General features: G+C 48.4%; 1 protein-coding gene across 5 annotated transcripts in view; it reads right to left on the bottom strand.

Moving 5' to 3' along the window:
- DAAM2 (dishevelled associated activator of morphogenesis 2) overlaps positions 1–15300 on the bottom strand; it is a 115828-nt gene that overhangs the window by 43075 nt on the left and 57453 nt on the right. For 3 of the 5 annotated variants that reach the window (XM_033217057.1, XM_033217058.1, XM_033217056.1), the window contains exons 2-3: positions 5264–5487; positions 427–516 (exon numbers count right to left, since the gene is read on the bottom strand). In XM_033217057.1, the coding sequence (XP_033072948.1) occupies positions 427–516; positions 5264–5431 (258 nt within the window). In that variant the 5' untranslated portion in view covers positions 5432–5487. Of the gene's footprint in view, positions 1–426; positions 517–5263; positions 5488–5872; positions 6176–13099; positions 13265–15300 lie in introns of all 5 variants that reach the window. The other 2 variants (XM_033217055.1, XM_033217054.1) reach the window with 2 other exon arrangements.

The raw sequence follows: 15300 nt of genomic DNA, 5'->3' as shown, positions 1-15300 counted from the left end.
TGTATGAGCCCTAGCCTGGGACAGGGTGGAGGCTAAAGATCCAAAAGAGGACACCCCTGTCCCCCAAACTGATTTCTTATAGCAAAGATGCTCCAGGTATGGTCCAGGCTGCCCATCTCCCATGCCTGGGAGCAGGCACGAGAGAGTCCAGACTCTGCTTCTTTGTCTCTCTCCCAGCCAGCCCCAGTCCTGGAATGCAGCAGGTCCTGCTTAAAGGGTGTTTGAAAAAGAGAATCCTATTTCTGTGGGTGTAAGCTCCAGAAAAGCAGAATTTCCTTTTTCTATTTTATTCATTGTTGTTCCTCCAACACCTAGAACAGTGCTGGCATGTAATAAACATCAGGTGAATGGATGAGCAGGCAAGGCAGCAACAGCCACCCCATGCCATGGACCCTGAGATGTGGCCGGAAGGGTCAGAGAGGGCACCTTCTTCTTGCTGCAGTAGATCTGCCATTTCTTCTCAGGGGGCAGTGCAAACATAGCCTCCCGGTTTTTGTCAGTGAGATCCAATTCATCCTGCAAAGACAAGAAAAAATATGTCTGACACTAGGATGGTTAAGATTAGAATAGTCAGCCCTGCAGGAAATTAGAATTCCTCCAAATCAGTTCCTCAGCCTACTATCTTCCTCCCGAAGAGCATCAAAGATATGATAGGACATTTCTTTTTCTGTGAGAAATACAGCCCCATCCCCTTGCCTCAACCAGCCCTATGTGTCTTCCATTGTACTCCCTTTACTTCCTGTCCACCCCCAACCTCGTCTCTGCAACCCACCCTCCTGCTTCAGGTCACCCTGTTCCCTGCGCATCTCCTGCATTGCTTTGCTAGCTCCTGATCCTCTTGCCCCGTGGTTTCTTGTCTTCCATCCCTTGTCATTCTTAAGCTTGTGGACACCATCATACAAAGCCTAACAAAGAAGGGAGTTGTCACAGATCTAGTTCTGCCTCTCTCCGATTCTCGCCCCATCCTTCAGGTCTACCTGCCCTTCGAATCTCTCCCCTAGACATTCTCTGGATCCCCCAGACTCAGCATGGGCCCTAGCACGGGCTGGAGAGCGCTGGTGAGGACAAGGGGCTGATCAGAATAGGATGGGCGAGCCATGCCCAGGGAGGCCTTGATCTGCTTCCGAGGGAGGTAGTGCCTGCTGAAGGCAGCCCCTCCCACTGCAGGACCACCAAGAGAAGGCGCCGGGCTCCATCGGGCTAGTCCAAACTTTCCAAGGAGCAAATTGGAACTTTATGAGGTCATATTTGGGGTAATTCCTAGGTATTTTGGGGTGAATGTAAAGGTCCTGTTGTGCTAGGCGGCCCCTGAAAATGTTCTGAAGCTGCTTCTCCTATCACGCATGAGCAACCCCTAATGCTAATCAAGGGCTAATCAAAGGACTAGTTATTGAGCCATGGAGAACATTGTGTGCTTTTTTTAAAATCAAAAGCGAAACTTGCATTAAGCATAAATTAAGCATAACAAAGCATAATAGTACTAACTTTTATATTTTCAAATACAATAAACAGTGAAAACAATATCTAAGGAAGTATAATAGTCTTACATTTTGAGATCTGTAACCTTTTCCCTATACTTTTATTCAAGGGAGAATATTAAGACTTTCTTCTCTCACCTAGATCAGAACTGCCTAATAGAAAGATAACATGGGCCACATATATTTTCAAATTTTTCTAGGCAAGTTAAAAAATTTAAAAGAAATAGATGAAGTCAATAGTACATTTTATTGAAATCCAGTAAATCTTCCAGTAAATCTAAAATATAATCATTTAAACATATAATCATGTAGAAAATTAATAATGAGATATTTTACATTCCTTTTTTCATACTAAGTCTTCAAAATATGGTGTGCATTTTACAGTTACAGTTCATCTCAATTCAGACGAGCCAGTAGCCCCATCTGGCCAAGGACTGCCATTCAGATAGCACAGACGAGGGTTATTTGAAATAATACCCATTAGTTCACCTGCCTCTGGAACTCAAGACTCCTGCAGATTTTTTTTTTTTTTTTTTTTTTTTTGAGATGGAGTCTGGCTCTGTCACCCAGGCTGGAGTGCAGTGGCCGGATCTCAGCTCACTGCAAGCTCCGTCTCCCAGGTTCACGCCATTCTCCTGTCTCCGCCTCCCAAGTAGCTGGGACTACAGGCGCCCGCCTCGTCGCCCGGCTAGTTTTTCATATTCTTTAGTAGAGACGGGGTTTCACCGTATTAGCCAGGATGGTCTCGATCTCCTGACCTTGTGATCCGCCCGTCTCGGCCTCCCAAAGTGCTGGGATTACAGGCTTGAGCCACCGCGCCCGGCCGACTCCTGCAGATTTAATCCCATACAAAAGTTCTTCCCTAGAACTGCTCTCAAGGGATCCCAGGAAGTTCTTTGTCAAAATTCCCAGAACGCTGTTTGAGGTTTCTTTTCCACGATCAAAATCAGAAATAAAAGAAAAAGGAGAGTTATATGCACCTTACATTTCCCAACACAAACTCTGCACCTCTTCAACCTCTGTGCCTTTGCTTACACAGTGAGTCCTGCCTGGACAGGCCTCCATACCCACTCACACTAAGGACATGGTCTAATTCCTAGGGCACAGTGTCAGCCTCCTCCCGCAAGCCTTCAGTAGACCTTCCCAGGTAAGAAGAATCTCTCCCTTCCTGAACTACAGAGCAGTTCCACATGAGCTTGTATTCAGGTTATTGATGTACTTGTCTTTTCCAGCCAGTGCTCTCTATCTCTAAATCAATGGTAGTTTTGCTCAGCCCAGGCAGCATACGACTGCTGACTGCTCGCTCCTTATTAAACCTCACTTCCCTGGTTTCTTTAGCAACTACCCTCCTGAGCAGTCTCTCCTGTTTCACCCTATGTTCTGCATGCGCTTCCTCGATGACTTCCCCTCTTCTATCCTACCTTTAAATGAAGTCCTTCAGGGCACCGTCCTCCCTCACCTGTTCCCCAGGACTCAGCTATTATCTCAGACTCTCTCAAACTCGTACCCCTAGTCCAACAGTTTCCTGAACTCCAAACCCTGGGGCCCAGTTGTCTCCAGTACGTCTCCACTCTGATGTACTTACGTAGAGTTACTATGTCCCAGGCACTGTTCTAAGTGTGTAATGTTTATTCATTTATTTATAACTTGTAACAACTCATTTTACAGATAAAGGAAACTGAGGTACAGAAAGAATGTGTGAATTGAATCATCCCAGCCCCCTAAACTTGAATCTCCTCCAGTATATCCTATCCTGTCCAGGATCCCAACATCCATCCAACACTTCATGTCAGAAACCGGGGTGTTCTTTGATTCCTACTCACTCTTTGATCCTACCAAGTCCTATTATCTTTCCTCCTAAATAGCTCTTGAATCTGTCCACTTCTCTCCATCCTCACTGCTAATACTTTAGTCTAAGGCACGTTTCTCTCTAACCTGTAGGATTAGGAGGCAAAAGCCTCCAAATGGTCAACCCAGAACCTTCTTTAGCAGAGCACCTTGCATGGTCTTTTAGAAAAGCGATCAGATCACGTCAAATCCCTGCTTAAAATCTTCCATGGCTTTCCACTGCCCTTAGGGTTTAATCCAAAAACTTTAGTTCTTCTGGTCTTCATTGTGTACCCCAAAAGGACCCAGCTTCTGACTTGACACTCACATATACCGTTTCTTCTGCAGGCATTGTCCTGAACCTCATTCACTTATCATCTCGGTGAAAATGTCACTGCTCACAGGGATCACTGTGACTTCTCCCAGTCTAGAATACAGCTTTCTGCTAGGCACTCCCATGCACCGCCCCCCCCCAAATGCTCCCTGTCCTAGCACTCATCACACTTGTCTCTGCTCCTCAAGATCAGTCTTCCCTACTAGGCTTTCACATTCTTGGAGGCAGGGGAGGTCTCTGGTGGCTCATCACTACATCCCTAGGACCCCCCCCACAGCCCAGCACCCAGCAGTCTCTCCAAGAAATATTGTTCACTTGTTTGAGAGATACCTGATGCTATTCTTCCTGCAGGCAAGACTTGTCTGACTCACCCTTGATTTTGCTAAAGTGCCATGCAAGGGTCCCTGTCCTGAAGATGCCCAGTAAGTATCTGTTGAATAAAAGAGCCAAAGAAAGGAACACTGCCCATCACGTCCTTCTTTCAAAACTCACTCTACTCAAGAAAACATCCCTGACTAACACGGATCAGGCTCCAGATAGTATTCTACACTAGCAAACACTTTGTCTGCCACCACTTGCCCCATCCAGAGGAAAGCCAAAAATCAAGAAACAGTGAGTTTTCCTAAACCTGATGTGACAAGGAAGCTGGACAACTTTTTCATATAACCTGCATAATTTCATCTTACAGGGACCCTGTCATTGAAAGAGCTGGATTGGTTTAACCAGGTATATTTATTAGCAAATACAAGTATAAAACTACATTCCAACCACATGGCATTATTTCTTTACTGGCTTACTAATGGCCCACCACAGAATGAGTGACCAAGAGCTAACGGTAGATGAACTTGTACTTATGGCTGTTTACCAGGCCTGGGACCTCCCGTGGTGTGCAGACTTTGTCTCACCACCAGACCTCCAAAGAGAGAAGAAATCATACTTCTTTCCTAGTCTATTTGTGGCCATGGTATAAAGCTGCACACACAGGGGCTTCTCACAAGGGCAGTCTGAAGGCTGGCCTGGGCAGGCACTGCATAGTCAGCACAGGCTGGTCCTGGTGTGAATGGCAGAGCTTCCACCTGCCCCTTGTTAGGTACAGCATATAATCATCCCAGGCCTGAACTGGGACCCCACGCATGACAGACATTTCCACCTCCATGTTCCTAGCCAATCATCCCCTGTTCCGAGGTGCCCAGTGTCTGCCCACAGAATCCCACTATGTCTCTTCTTTGTGTCTCGGACATTAAAAGATCCCAGGGAAACTCCAAGGAGCAGAAGAGAGAAAGGCGTCAAATGTTCTGATGTTCTTTGAGATGTCTCACCATCTTAGTTTGCAAAGCCCAGAGCTGCCCCTTCCTATGATAACCTAACTACTGCACCCTGTGGTCTACAATCCAATGCAGAGAGGAGGTAGGACCATTCTTCTGGGGACACCCTTTATTGCTGTCCATCCCACAAGAGATTCTGGTTCCCCAACATAGCTGAAGTGTCCTGGGGGCCTACCTCCTCCCAAGAGGAGTTTTGAGAGATGGAGACCCCAGGACAGGTGTCCTGCCCTCTGTCCAGTTCTGCTTGTCCATCCACCTTCCTCTCCATTGTCACTGTCCCTCCCCACCCTCTCACTGACCACCAGCTCTGCAAAGCGGATGTTGAGCTCCTCTGCGTTTGGGATGGGGCTGGAGAACTCCATGAACTGCAGAGGGTGGTTGTCCCGGAGGTTGATTTCGGGGATGTCACTGCCCCCGAAGCAGCACAGGAAGCCCAGGCCATGGCGGCTCCTCTTGCGGGGGGCCATGGTCACTGCAGGCCAGGGGGTGTCAGCAGGCAGATGCCCTAGGTCCTCATTGTTATCTGGACAGGAGGAGATAACACAGGGTAGTCAGGCATCAGTCAGATAGGCTGAGCAGAGGTCACTCTGCCTTCATAACCTCTGTCCCACAGGCTACCAGGAGCCCTCAACCCAATAGCAAAGCCCCCCGGCCCTTCCTCCCACAGCATCCCTCTGTTCCCACCGGCTCTTTCCACCTGGAGGTATTTACGTATCCTCCCCACCATGCCCTCTGAGTGTTACCTGCTAAGATACTTTCACATTCCCCTTCCTTGCCCTCAGAGAAGGACAAAGGCTGGGGTCACTGGATGTGACTTCCATGTGGCTACAGCTGACTTTCCATGAATGTGCAGATGGGATCCTACTCCCTGTCTTAAGATCAGCTTCCAGCAAGGCTCATTTACTCACTTGATTCATTTCCAGGTCTGAGGATAACTGATTTAAAGGCATGGTCCAATGCGGAGGAAAGGGTTGAAGAAGGCTGGCAGAGGGAACAGTGAGCTAATGATGTGGCATAGCTTCTAGAGCCTGGGTCTCCAGAGGAGGAGAGGACGGAAGGCTACAGAGGCTTGTAGAGTTTTCTGCTCAGTCTTCTGTACCCAGGCATGTTTGGATGAATGTGAAATAGCAACAGGCAGTGGTTCACTGATCCTTCTAGAAGGAGGTGGCCAGTTGTCCTCAGAGAGTTACCCAGGGGAGTCAGAGTGAAGCCTGGGTACAGAAATAGGACTGATCATTGGAATGGTATTTGACATCTGCTCAGATTTTCGGAAGAAATCTGCTCAGATTTTCTTTTCATACCAACCAAGAAGAGAGGACACTGTTCTGTCCAGAGACCAGAGCTGATGGCCACTTAACAGCTGAGTAGTCATTGGAACAGAAAGGGTTAAGTCTTTGGCTCACCCCTAGGAAAGCCTAGGTCAATGATGACCAGCCTGAGAAAGAACACTACCCCTGTCATTGATGCCACATGGCCTCTAGATCAATTCAGTCCAACAACCAGGACACAGGCCTCCTGAGAGGCAGAACCATCCTCAACCACTGGTTCCTGACAACCTAGGGAGGTTCAGTAGAGAGGCCACAGCTTATGCACCAAACTGCTACCCAGCCAGATTCTCCCCATCCCATACTTGCAGATCTTAATTTTTTTGGACATAAATATGGAATTCTGTTTTTATCCCTGTTGAATATCATTGGTTTGCAGTCAAGATACTTTAGAATTTTGATTCTTAGCTATTTCTCCTGGACTCAGATTATTAACAGATTAGAATGCCTCTGTAGTCATCACGCACATCAGTGCTAAAAATGTTGACCACATCAAGGACACAGACCCTAATGACACAACAAGCTGATCTGGGAATGCCAGGGAACTTTCATTAATACGCTCAGGGAACAGTCCTTCAACCAGCTCTAAATCTATGTAACTATGCGCTCATCTAACCCTCTTTTCTATAAAGTCAACATGAGAGATTTCTCCTAAAGCCCTGTAGAACTCAAGATATGCTAAATCTATGATACTCCTTTGAACCAAGCTCTAGAATCTTATCAAAAGAGAGAACAAGAAAAATGTGGCATAATTTGTTCCTAGGGAGCTAGGGGTAACTTCTGGAGAACACTGCTTTATTTCCTAAGTCCTAGCTAATAATTTAGTATAATCTCATCTGGCCTCTCACACATCATGCTCTATTTTAACTGTCATTCTAGAATTTTTTTTACCAGCTCTATTTTATCTTTCTTTATAAAGTTTGTGACAGACTTTTTAATAGGCCCAGAAAAGCCTCAAATAATACATTATGGAAGATTGCCCTGGTATTATTGGTTATTTTTTTGCTACTGGTTCTCATAAATATAGTGAGGGCTCCTAGAGGGCAGGGGCTGTGTCTCCTGCTTCTTTGACAGCCATCCCCATTTCTGTAGCCAATCAAAGCCTTGTGCTTCGTGGGGAGTCAATAAATATTTCTTGACCAATTGGGAAATGACCTGTTCTCATGGAATAGGAGGAAAGAGGGGTCCTTATTAATCAGTCAAAAAATATTGATGGAAATCTCAGCTACTAGCAATTGATAAGCACTCAAGAACCTTTGTAAGGAAAAAGAGAACCATCCTAGAGGCTGAGGGAGGAGAAGCAGCCAGCAGGCCAGCACAGCAATCCAGGGACATGGTAGCAAAGACCTGGAGTAGAGTAGCATTAGAGTAAAACTGAGAGGAAGGGGGACTTTGGGGTTCCCCTGGGACTTGATAGCCAATGGCAAAGAGTGGGTAAGACAAAGCCCTGGTCTCTGACCATTAGAGTTAGTAAAGCACCAACTCAGCCAGCAGGTAGGGGTGGAATCCCTGGGGGTGCCCTGCCCGTTGTCAAGTGTGGGATAATCACATGGAATGCAGACCAGATCCCCTTGATTCCATCAGCCTCCAAAACACAGCTGCAGCTGGCAAGCAAGACTGCTTTGTTCAGGGCACAAGGCATGAGAAGGGAGCTCCCAGAGGCAGTGGGGAGGCTGAGCTGACAGTACCACGGCGTTCTAGGGAGGGACAAGGAGAACGTGTGACCCCTCTTCCTGCCTTTACTTCCTCAGCTTCTTGTTCCCTAGTCTCCCTCTTACCTTTCTTGGCTCTACCAGAGGAATCAGGCATGGGGGCAGGGGTGGCATATAGCTGGTACACCTTGGCACAGTCTTACATCAGCTGTTCACAGCCATGATTGCTCTGACTGGCCAAAGCCTGTGCCATACCTGTTGTTAAATATTAGAGCATCTCCCCTGACCTCAGGAGAGGAGAAGTAGATACAGACCCTGCGAACAGGAAGGACCATCCCCCGAGAGAAGGACTTCGTGCACTCAGGGGGCTGCTGCATATGTGTCTTTCTGAGGGGCTGTGTTGTGTGACAGCTCCCAAGTATGTTTATGTTCCTGAGGACAATGCCCTCCCAACCAAACCCTAGGTCTTTCCTTGCCTCCCTTTTTTTTGTTGTTGTTGTTTTTTGTTTTGTTTTGTTTTGCTTTGTTTTGAGGTGGAGTCTCGCTCTGTCGCCCAGTCTGGAGTACAGTGGCGCAATCTTGGCTCACTGCAAGCTCCGCCTCCCGGGTTCATACCATCCTCCTGCCTCAGCCTCCCGAGTAGCTGGGACTACAGGCACCTGCCACCACGCGTGGCTAATTTTTTGTATTTTTAGTAGAGATGAGGTTTCACCGTGTTAACCAGGATGGTCTCGATCTCCTGACCTCGTAATCTGCCCGTCTTAGCCTCCCAAAGTGCTGGGATTACAGGTGTGAGCCACTGCGCCCGGCCCTCTTGCCTCCCTTTCTTAAGGCCCCATCTGAACATCCAAGACTAAAATCACAGGCTCTCTGCCGAAAGAGGCCTCAGAAATCATGTCACTTCATGGTAGAGATCCAAAAACCGAGGCCCAAAGAGGAACTGTCTTATCTGAGGTCACAGGCCTAGGAACAGAGCTGGGATTAAAACCCAGGACTCCAGCAGCCAGGCTGTGGTCCAGTTACTGCCCCAGCAGACCTTGTCTTCCCCGTCAATGGGCTTTTTTCTTACCTTGCCTTCAGCTCCCCCATAGCCACAGCCTCCCTCCGCTAGAGCAGATCAGTCTCTACAGCTTAGTTTAGAAATCCCTCTAGAGAGCAGGAGAGGTTTACAGAAGCTCCAAAGGCCGCCGCCGCCTCCTCATCAGTAGGAGCTGCTTCCATCATCTGAACCCTAATTCCTGACCTGCTCCTGCTCTGACACCTCTTTCACTCCAGCTTCCTATGGCAGGGCGGGGTGGGGAGCAGAGACTTTGAAGTCAGGAGACCAGGATTTCCCCACCTTTGTTTTCTCAGCTGGTGCTGGTGAGTACTCTTCACCTCTCGAAGCCCCAGTTTCCTCATCTGTGACACCCTGATCACAGGGTCTTCCTCACTGGGTTTCAGTGAGGTGTACAGAAAGCAAGAGAAGTGAAATGCCTGGAGCACACTGGGCGACAGCAGAGGAGGCGCTACCCTGCAGCGGGCCTCCATTCCCATCATCACCAGCAATGTGAGACTCGCCCTGCCCACAGCCTGCAACCCTCAGCGCTTCTCCAGGCAACGATGGGGTGACCAAGGCCTGGCATTCTGGGAATTTGCCTGGCCAGATTTATGAAGTCACCCGGCTCTACCTTCCTCTAGGCCAGAGGAGCTGGGCTTTTCCCTGGGCTCTGAGCTGTCTCTAGGTAGAAAGATAAGCAAATCTTCATCACTGGCCCTGGACAGGGAGAGGAGAAAGTGAAGTGGCCACAGGAATTCATTTCTGCAAAATCTCTTTAGAAAAGGAACAACGAAGTTTCCACCTTGAAGGAGAACTGAGAAGCAATTTGGAGAAAAGGGGATGCAAAGACAGAAGGAAACCCACTGGACTTGAACTCAGGCCAAAGAGATTTCAGCTGCCCCCACCTCCACCCACTTTTCTCTCCATGAAAACTTCCCCAGTGCCAACAGCTCCCTGCCCTCCACATCCTGTCTCCTTGCTCCCTCCCCTCTTCCTGTGGGGACAAGTTCTCCTCAGGACTCTTAGTCCCCAAGCACAGACCAGCTGGCCTAAGACACCAAACCATAGGTCACAGCCAGTTAGGCAACGCCTCCCGTGGCTCCAACCTGACTGCACCCATCACCGTCACAGTCCCTCTAGTTGTAGCAAATGCACATTGCCTGTCCCATTTCTGTCACTCACCAGCAGGGGTTCAGCAGGCCATGGTGTTAGTCTCTCTGGGCCTCAGTTTCCTTTCTGTGCAAAGGCAGGGTTTGACTGAAGACCTCCAAGGACTTTACCAGCTCTGACCTTTCACACTGCCTGCACAATCCTATTCCCGAAGGCTTCCCAAGGAGCTCTCCTCTGCCTGTACTGAGCACTTCCCCCACATTGCTCTCTGAGCCAGGAAGGACTTCCTACCACTTGAGCTCATTCCTTCCATTTGGTTGGTAAAGATGCAATCCTAGCCCTTACCCTCAAACCCTAACCCTAGCCACTGCAACACACCAGCTTTTACATTTCAGGACTTCAAAAGTCCCATATCATCAGTGTTTATCCCTCAGTCTTAATAGAAGCAGAATAATACTAACACTTGAGACTTTCCTATGTGCCAGAAACTGACTGTGTCGACATTTTATTCCAACAACTCTCTGAGATAGTTGGCTTCATTTTAAAGAACTTATGGAGAAAAAACCCAAAAATGCAAAAACGAAAACAAAAGCCACAAAAACTGTGGTTCAGAGTGGTTAAGTAGCTTGCCTAAGGTCACACAGCTAGTTAGGGACATAGCTAGGATTCAAAACCAGGACTGTCTGACTCTAAAGCAGTAAGCCACTAAGCCATAAGGCACATGTCCAGAAAGTATCCTAAGCTGAGATCTGCTCAGAGTTTTCTCAAATGTTATACAGATTGATATTCAATAATTCGTGATTCTGCATTTCCTGTGAGCTGGGCCAGGTGTTTTCACAGCTGGGCAATCTCATTTCAGCTTCACAATGACCTTGTGAGGTGGTTATTATCCCCTATTACAGATAAAAATATTGAGGCTTCAGGAGCTGTTACATGGCTTGGTCTATGACACCCAGCTGTGAAGAGACAGAGCTAGGACTCACAAGTAACTATTCTCACTCTAAGCCTAGTGGTCTTGTCACAGAACCAAAGCTGACTCATGAACCCCTCCTCTAGCTCTTGAGGACAATGCTATTGCTTTGGGACATTCAAATTGCCTCCTATCAAACTGCCTCTTTTCCTACCTTCAGACACAGGGGTAACAAGACAAGGACATGGTATTGACTATCTCTCCCTGACCACTTCCAAGGTACCTACTGGGAACCAGGTACTATACTGATAATTTTCTGCATTATCTCATTTATTCTTCCAACCCTACAATGATATCACGATCCCTTCTTACTGATGATGACATTAAGAGTCTCAAAGGTCAGGCAAGTTGCCCAAAGACCAAGTTTTAGAAGTGAAAGGGCTGGGTTTGAGGACAGTAGTGTCTCATTCAAACGAATGTGCTTTTCACCAGCTTCTAGCCATGTGTTGACCATTGACCTGTGGTGAGGACCCAGGAGTAAACAAGATGTGATTCCTTTCCTAAAGGTCTCCTTCTAGTGGGGGAGCAAGGGGAGTCCAGACAGTGACAACAAAGAGAGAGTGAAGTGTTTGGGCAGCCCTGAGAAGGGGGACCTGGTCCAGCCTGGGGGTTAGGGGGTAAAGGGGAAGTCAGGGCAGGCTTCCAGGAGGAGGGGACTTTGAGCCAGCCTTGAAAGAGAGGAGAGAATCAAGGACGGGTGCAAGAGGAGGGAAAAGGCACTCCAGGCAAGGAAAACGGCATAAGCAGAGGCACAGAAGGAAGAGCATGGCATGTGTGAGCCGAGTCCTGATCAGGAGCTTCATCCTTTGCTGGCTAAATCAACAGGCAAAGCAAATGGAAAGGGTATGCGAGTATCCTGGTTTGATGGCAGAGCTGCAAGCGTGCTGGGGAGCCTGCTCCTTTGCCCTTCTCTCCCCACCAGGTCCCCTGGGGCTGGGGCTGCGGCTGGGGCTGGGAATGGGGCCCAGAGCTTCCCAGAGCTGCTGCATGGAACATAAGGAATGTAAACAATTTCCTGCTCCACAGGCAGACATTGCTCCCTATACGCTGACCCTCCACGTGCCATGTGCTGCTGGGAGTCACCCAGGAAAGGGCCCCAAGCCCAGCGTGGGGCCTGGCTCCCAAAGGAAGAATCTATGCTTTTCCATCCCATGTCCCAAATGACACTATCAGACCCTCTGCCCACCCATCTCCCCACTGCCCACCTACACCACACCTGCTTCCACCCCAAGCCTCTGCAGACCATCTCCTCAAGCTGGTGGACAGCAAGCAGGCCTGGAGGTTCCTCTTAGCTCTAATCCACCCACTTCCTCCCTGAAGCTGCTGAATTACCATCGCCCAACTCTACCCTACACATTCGGTTGAATTCTGTTCAATTGCCATCAACTCTAACCAGGTGACTTCAAACAAGTTACTTGGCCTCTCTGAGCCTCAGTTTCTTCAGCCATAAAACAGGGGAAATACAATAGTACATAATTCATAGGGTTGTCATGAGGATTAAATTAGTTAATATTTGTAAAGCATTTGGAATACAGCCTAGTAAAAGTAAAGACTATTAATAGCTATACAGATAAGCTGCTGTTCTACTTGTGAAGATACCTGAATGTTGACAGGATTATAGAGAGTTTTCTTTCTGTAATTTCATCAGTTTTACATATTACTATAGGGCTTGGCAGATATTCCAGGGGCCACGTTCAGCCCACAGACTGTTTTTGTAAACATAGTTTTATTGGAATAGTCATGCGCATTCATTTAAGTATTGTCTACAGCTACTACCATGCAACAGAGACCGTATGGCCCACAAAGCCAAAAACACTTACTATCTGGCCCCTTACAGAAAGACTGCCAATTCCTGGATTACTGGATTGATTCCTATGTGACTGATAATATCCAATTATTTGTAGCCATAAAAACACCGATTTCATATGATTCCACGTATCATACTGGCTCCTCACTTGTACTGTCTGACCCACTGAGAGTGCTGCCCTCTAAATCCAGTGATTCCAACCATAATAAAGATATATTTATTGAGCACCTACCATGTTCGAGGTTTATCTCAAACTTTCATCTTCCCTTTTTACAGACGAAGAAACTTGAGGCTCAGAAGGACGCTAGGTGTGAACCTAGGAACTCAAACCAGGTCTCCAGACGCCAGTGTTGCCCTGAACAATCTGACTGACTTGTACTGTGAGCCTCAGGCAAGGCTGGGGGAGAAACAAGGAGCACTTTCAAAAATAAGCACACGCTGTTTCCAGGATTGGGGGAGCTTTTCTTAGCAGTCGCCTAAATTACAGTTTCCCCCTAGGCTCTGGGAAAGGCAAAGAAAGCAAAAGTAAATTCTCTCAGCCTCTGAGTCCCCTCTGTGCAGGCCTAGGGGTGGGAGACACAGGGAGGCGTCACTGAGACCCGAGAAGAGGAAGGAGAGAAAGGAACGTCTTTCCGGAAAAGTGAAACTGAAAATCCCTCAAAGTGACATTTCTCAAACTTGGGGGTGAGGGTGGGAGTTGAGGATTTTCCAACTGGTTTTCTCATTTTGAGAAATCATAAAGAGAATAAAGGTTTCTTTGACTCATTAGGGCACTAAACAAGCAGATGATAGTTCTCCAAGGTCATGGTCAAACATTCATTCATTCATTCATTCATTCATCCACCCACCCACTGAGTAAATGCCATGTATAAAGCAACGTTCTGGGTGTCTTATATGAGCCTGACATCAGATCCTAGGATGTAAGGGAGGCAAGGAGGTGCGGCTCTAGGCCCTGGGACTGTCGGTGGGGAAGAGTGACTTCTGGCTGGGAGGATCTGGAACATTCACCAGAGGAACTATCATCAAAGCTGGGCCTCAGAAAAAGGGAAGGCGTCAGCATGTGCCAGGGGCTCGGGGGGTGTCCAGGAAAGCATTCTTAACAAGTGGCATGCCTGGCACCAACGACAGCCCAAATGAATGAGAAGCCCTACCAAGGTGGTTCCCACTGTACCTCTCAGGGCTCAAAGAGGTGCAGTGGGAACCAAAACGACAGCCAGAAAAAGGAGGGCGTTGAGTGCCAGGGGAAGAAGGAAGAAGCCATTGGAGAGTGTGTGGCTTGCGGCTGATTAGTTCCTTGGCTTATGGTAGAGGAGAGCGTTTGTGAGGTCTGAAATTAGAAGAGACATTTCTGGTGGCACTGTATGGGGTAGGAAGACAGGAGGGAGAAGTGGAAGAAGGGAAGAGTTAGGAGGCAAGTCTGTGCATCTGGGTAGAAGAGAATGAGACCCTGAACTGCCAAGAATAGAGAGGAAGAGGTGGATGCTGGCGGTGCCATGGAGGGGTGCGGGCACGTGAGTAAGAGGATGAGAGGCTGGACATACAGAGCAAGGACCTGGGCTGACGATGAACCTGGGGAGCATGGAGAGCTCTCTGGGCAACAGCTATGAAGTGAAAGAGAAGGAATTTTAGCGCCCATGTCTCTGCTACCCATTAGCACCGGAAGTCTGGGGCTCCTGGCCAAAGGGAAATCACCCTACACAGGAGAACCCAAGGCCTCGCCCCCTCTGCTTCCAGAAGCCAAGCCCCTCCTCTGGCTCACATAGACGGGGCTGCTGTTACTGAAAGGCGCAGGGAAAGGAGCCTCCAGCTTTCCTCTGTGCTCCACTCCCAGCTCTCCCACCAGAGCAACCCATCACTGAGGCCTCAGCACCGTTCCACAGCCCAGGACTGGGAGAAGACCCCACTGGCTGCTATTCCTGATCCTCTCTCCGAGGGTCCCAGCACAAAAAGCATTCTGTCACTCTTGAGGGAAAGACCTCAAGGTTCTGTCAGGCCAACTCCGCCCTAGAAACCCAGCAGGGCCTGTGCACATGGCCCCACCTGGCCCCCGGGGCTGTGCCTTCTGCAGTACAAGGTGACCTTCCTGCCTTTCTACAGAAAGGCCCCTGCTCCTGCCTCAGGACCCACAGGCACAGTCCATCTCCTCTGGGAGGGCAGATTGGGACGGGGCAGTGACTAGGGGGTAACTAGGGGGTAGGATGGGAGCTGAGCCAACCCCTGAAAGGCAAATGTCATTGAAAATATAGATTCAGGGTGACTCCTTTTCTCCTCCTCAATTTTGTGTGTACAATTTCACCACTTTATTCATTCGTTCAAACAAAACTTTGTCGAGTCCCTAAGTACCGTGCTCTCAGCTGTGAAAATGTATAATAAGCATGAGTTCAGTCTGGTTGGGAAGGGAGACAAATAAATATAATAAAGTGTGGACATGGT

Source organism: Trachypithecus francoisi, unplaced genomic scaffold, assembly GCF_009764315.1.
Source record: "Trachypithecus francoisi isolate TF-2019V2 unplaced genomic scaffold, Tfra_2.0 Lachesis_group10, whole genome shotgun sequence".
In the NCBI taxonomy this organism is placed as follows: domain Eukaryota; kingdom Metazoa; phylum Chordata; class Mammalia; order Primates; family Cercopithecidae; genus Trachypithecus; species Trachypithecus francoisi.
Note: the sequence above shows the minus strand (reverse complement) of the source record. Positions and strands in the feature narration are given on the sequence as shown.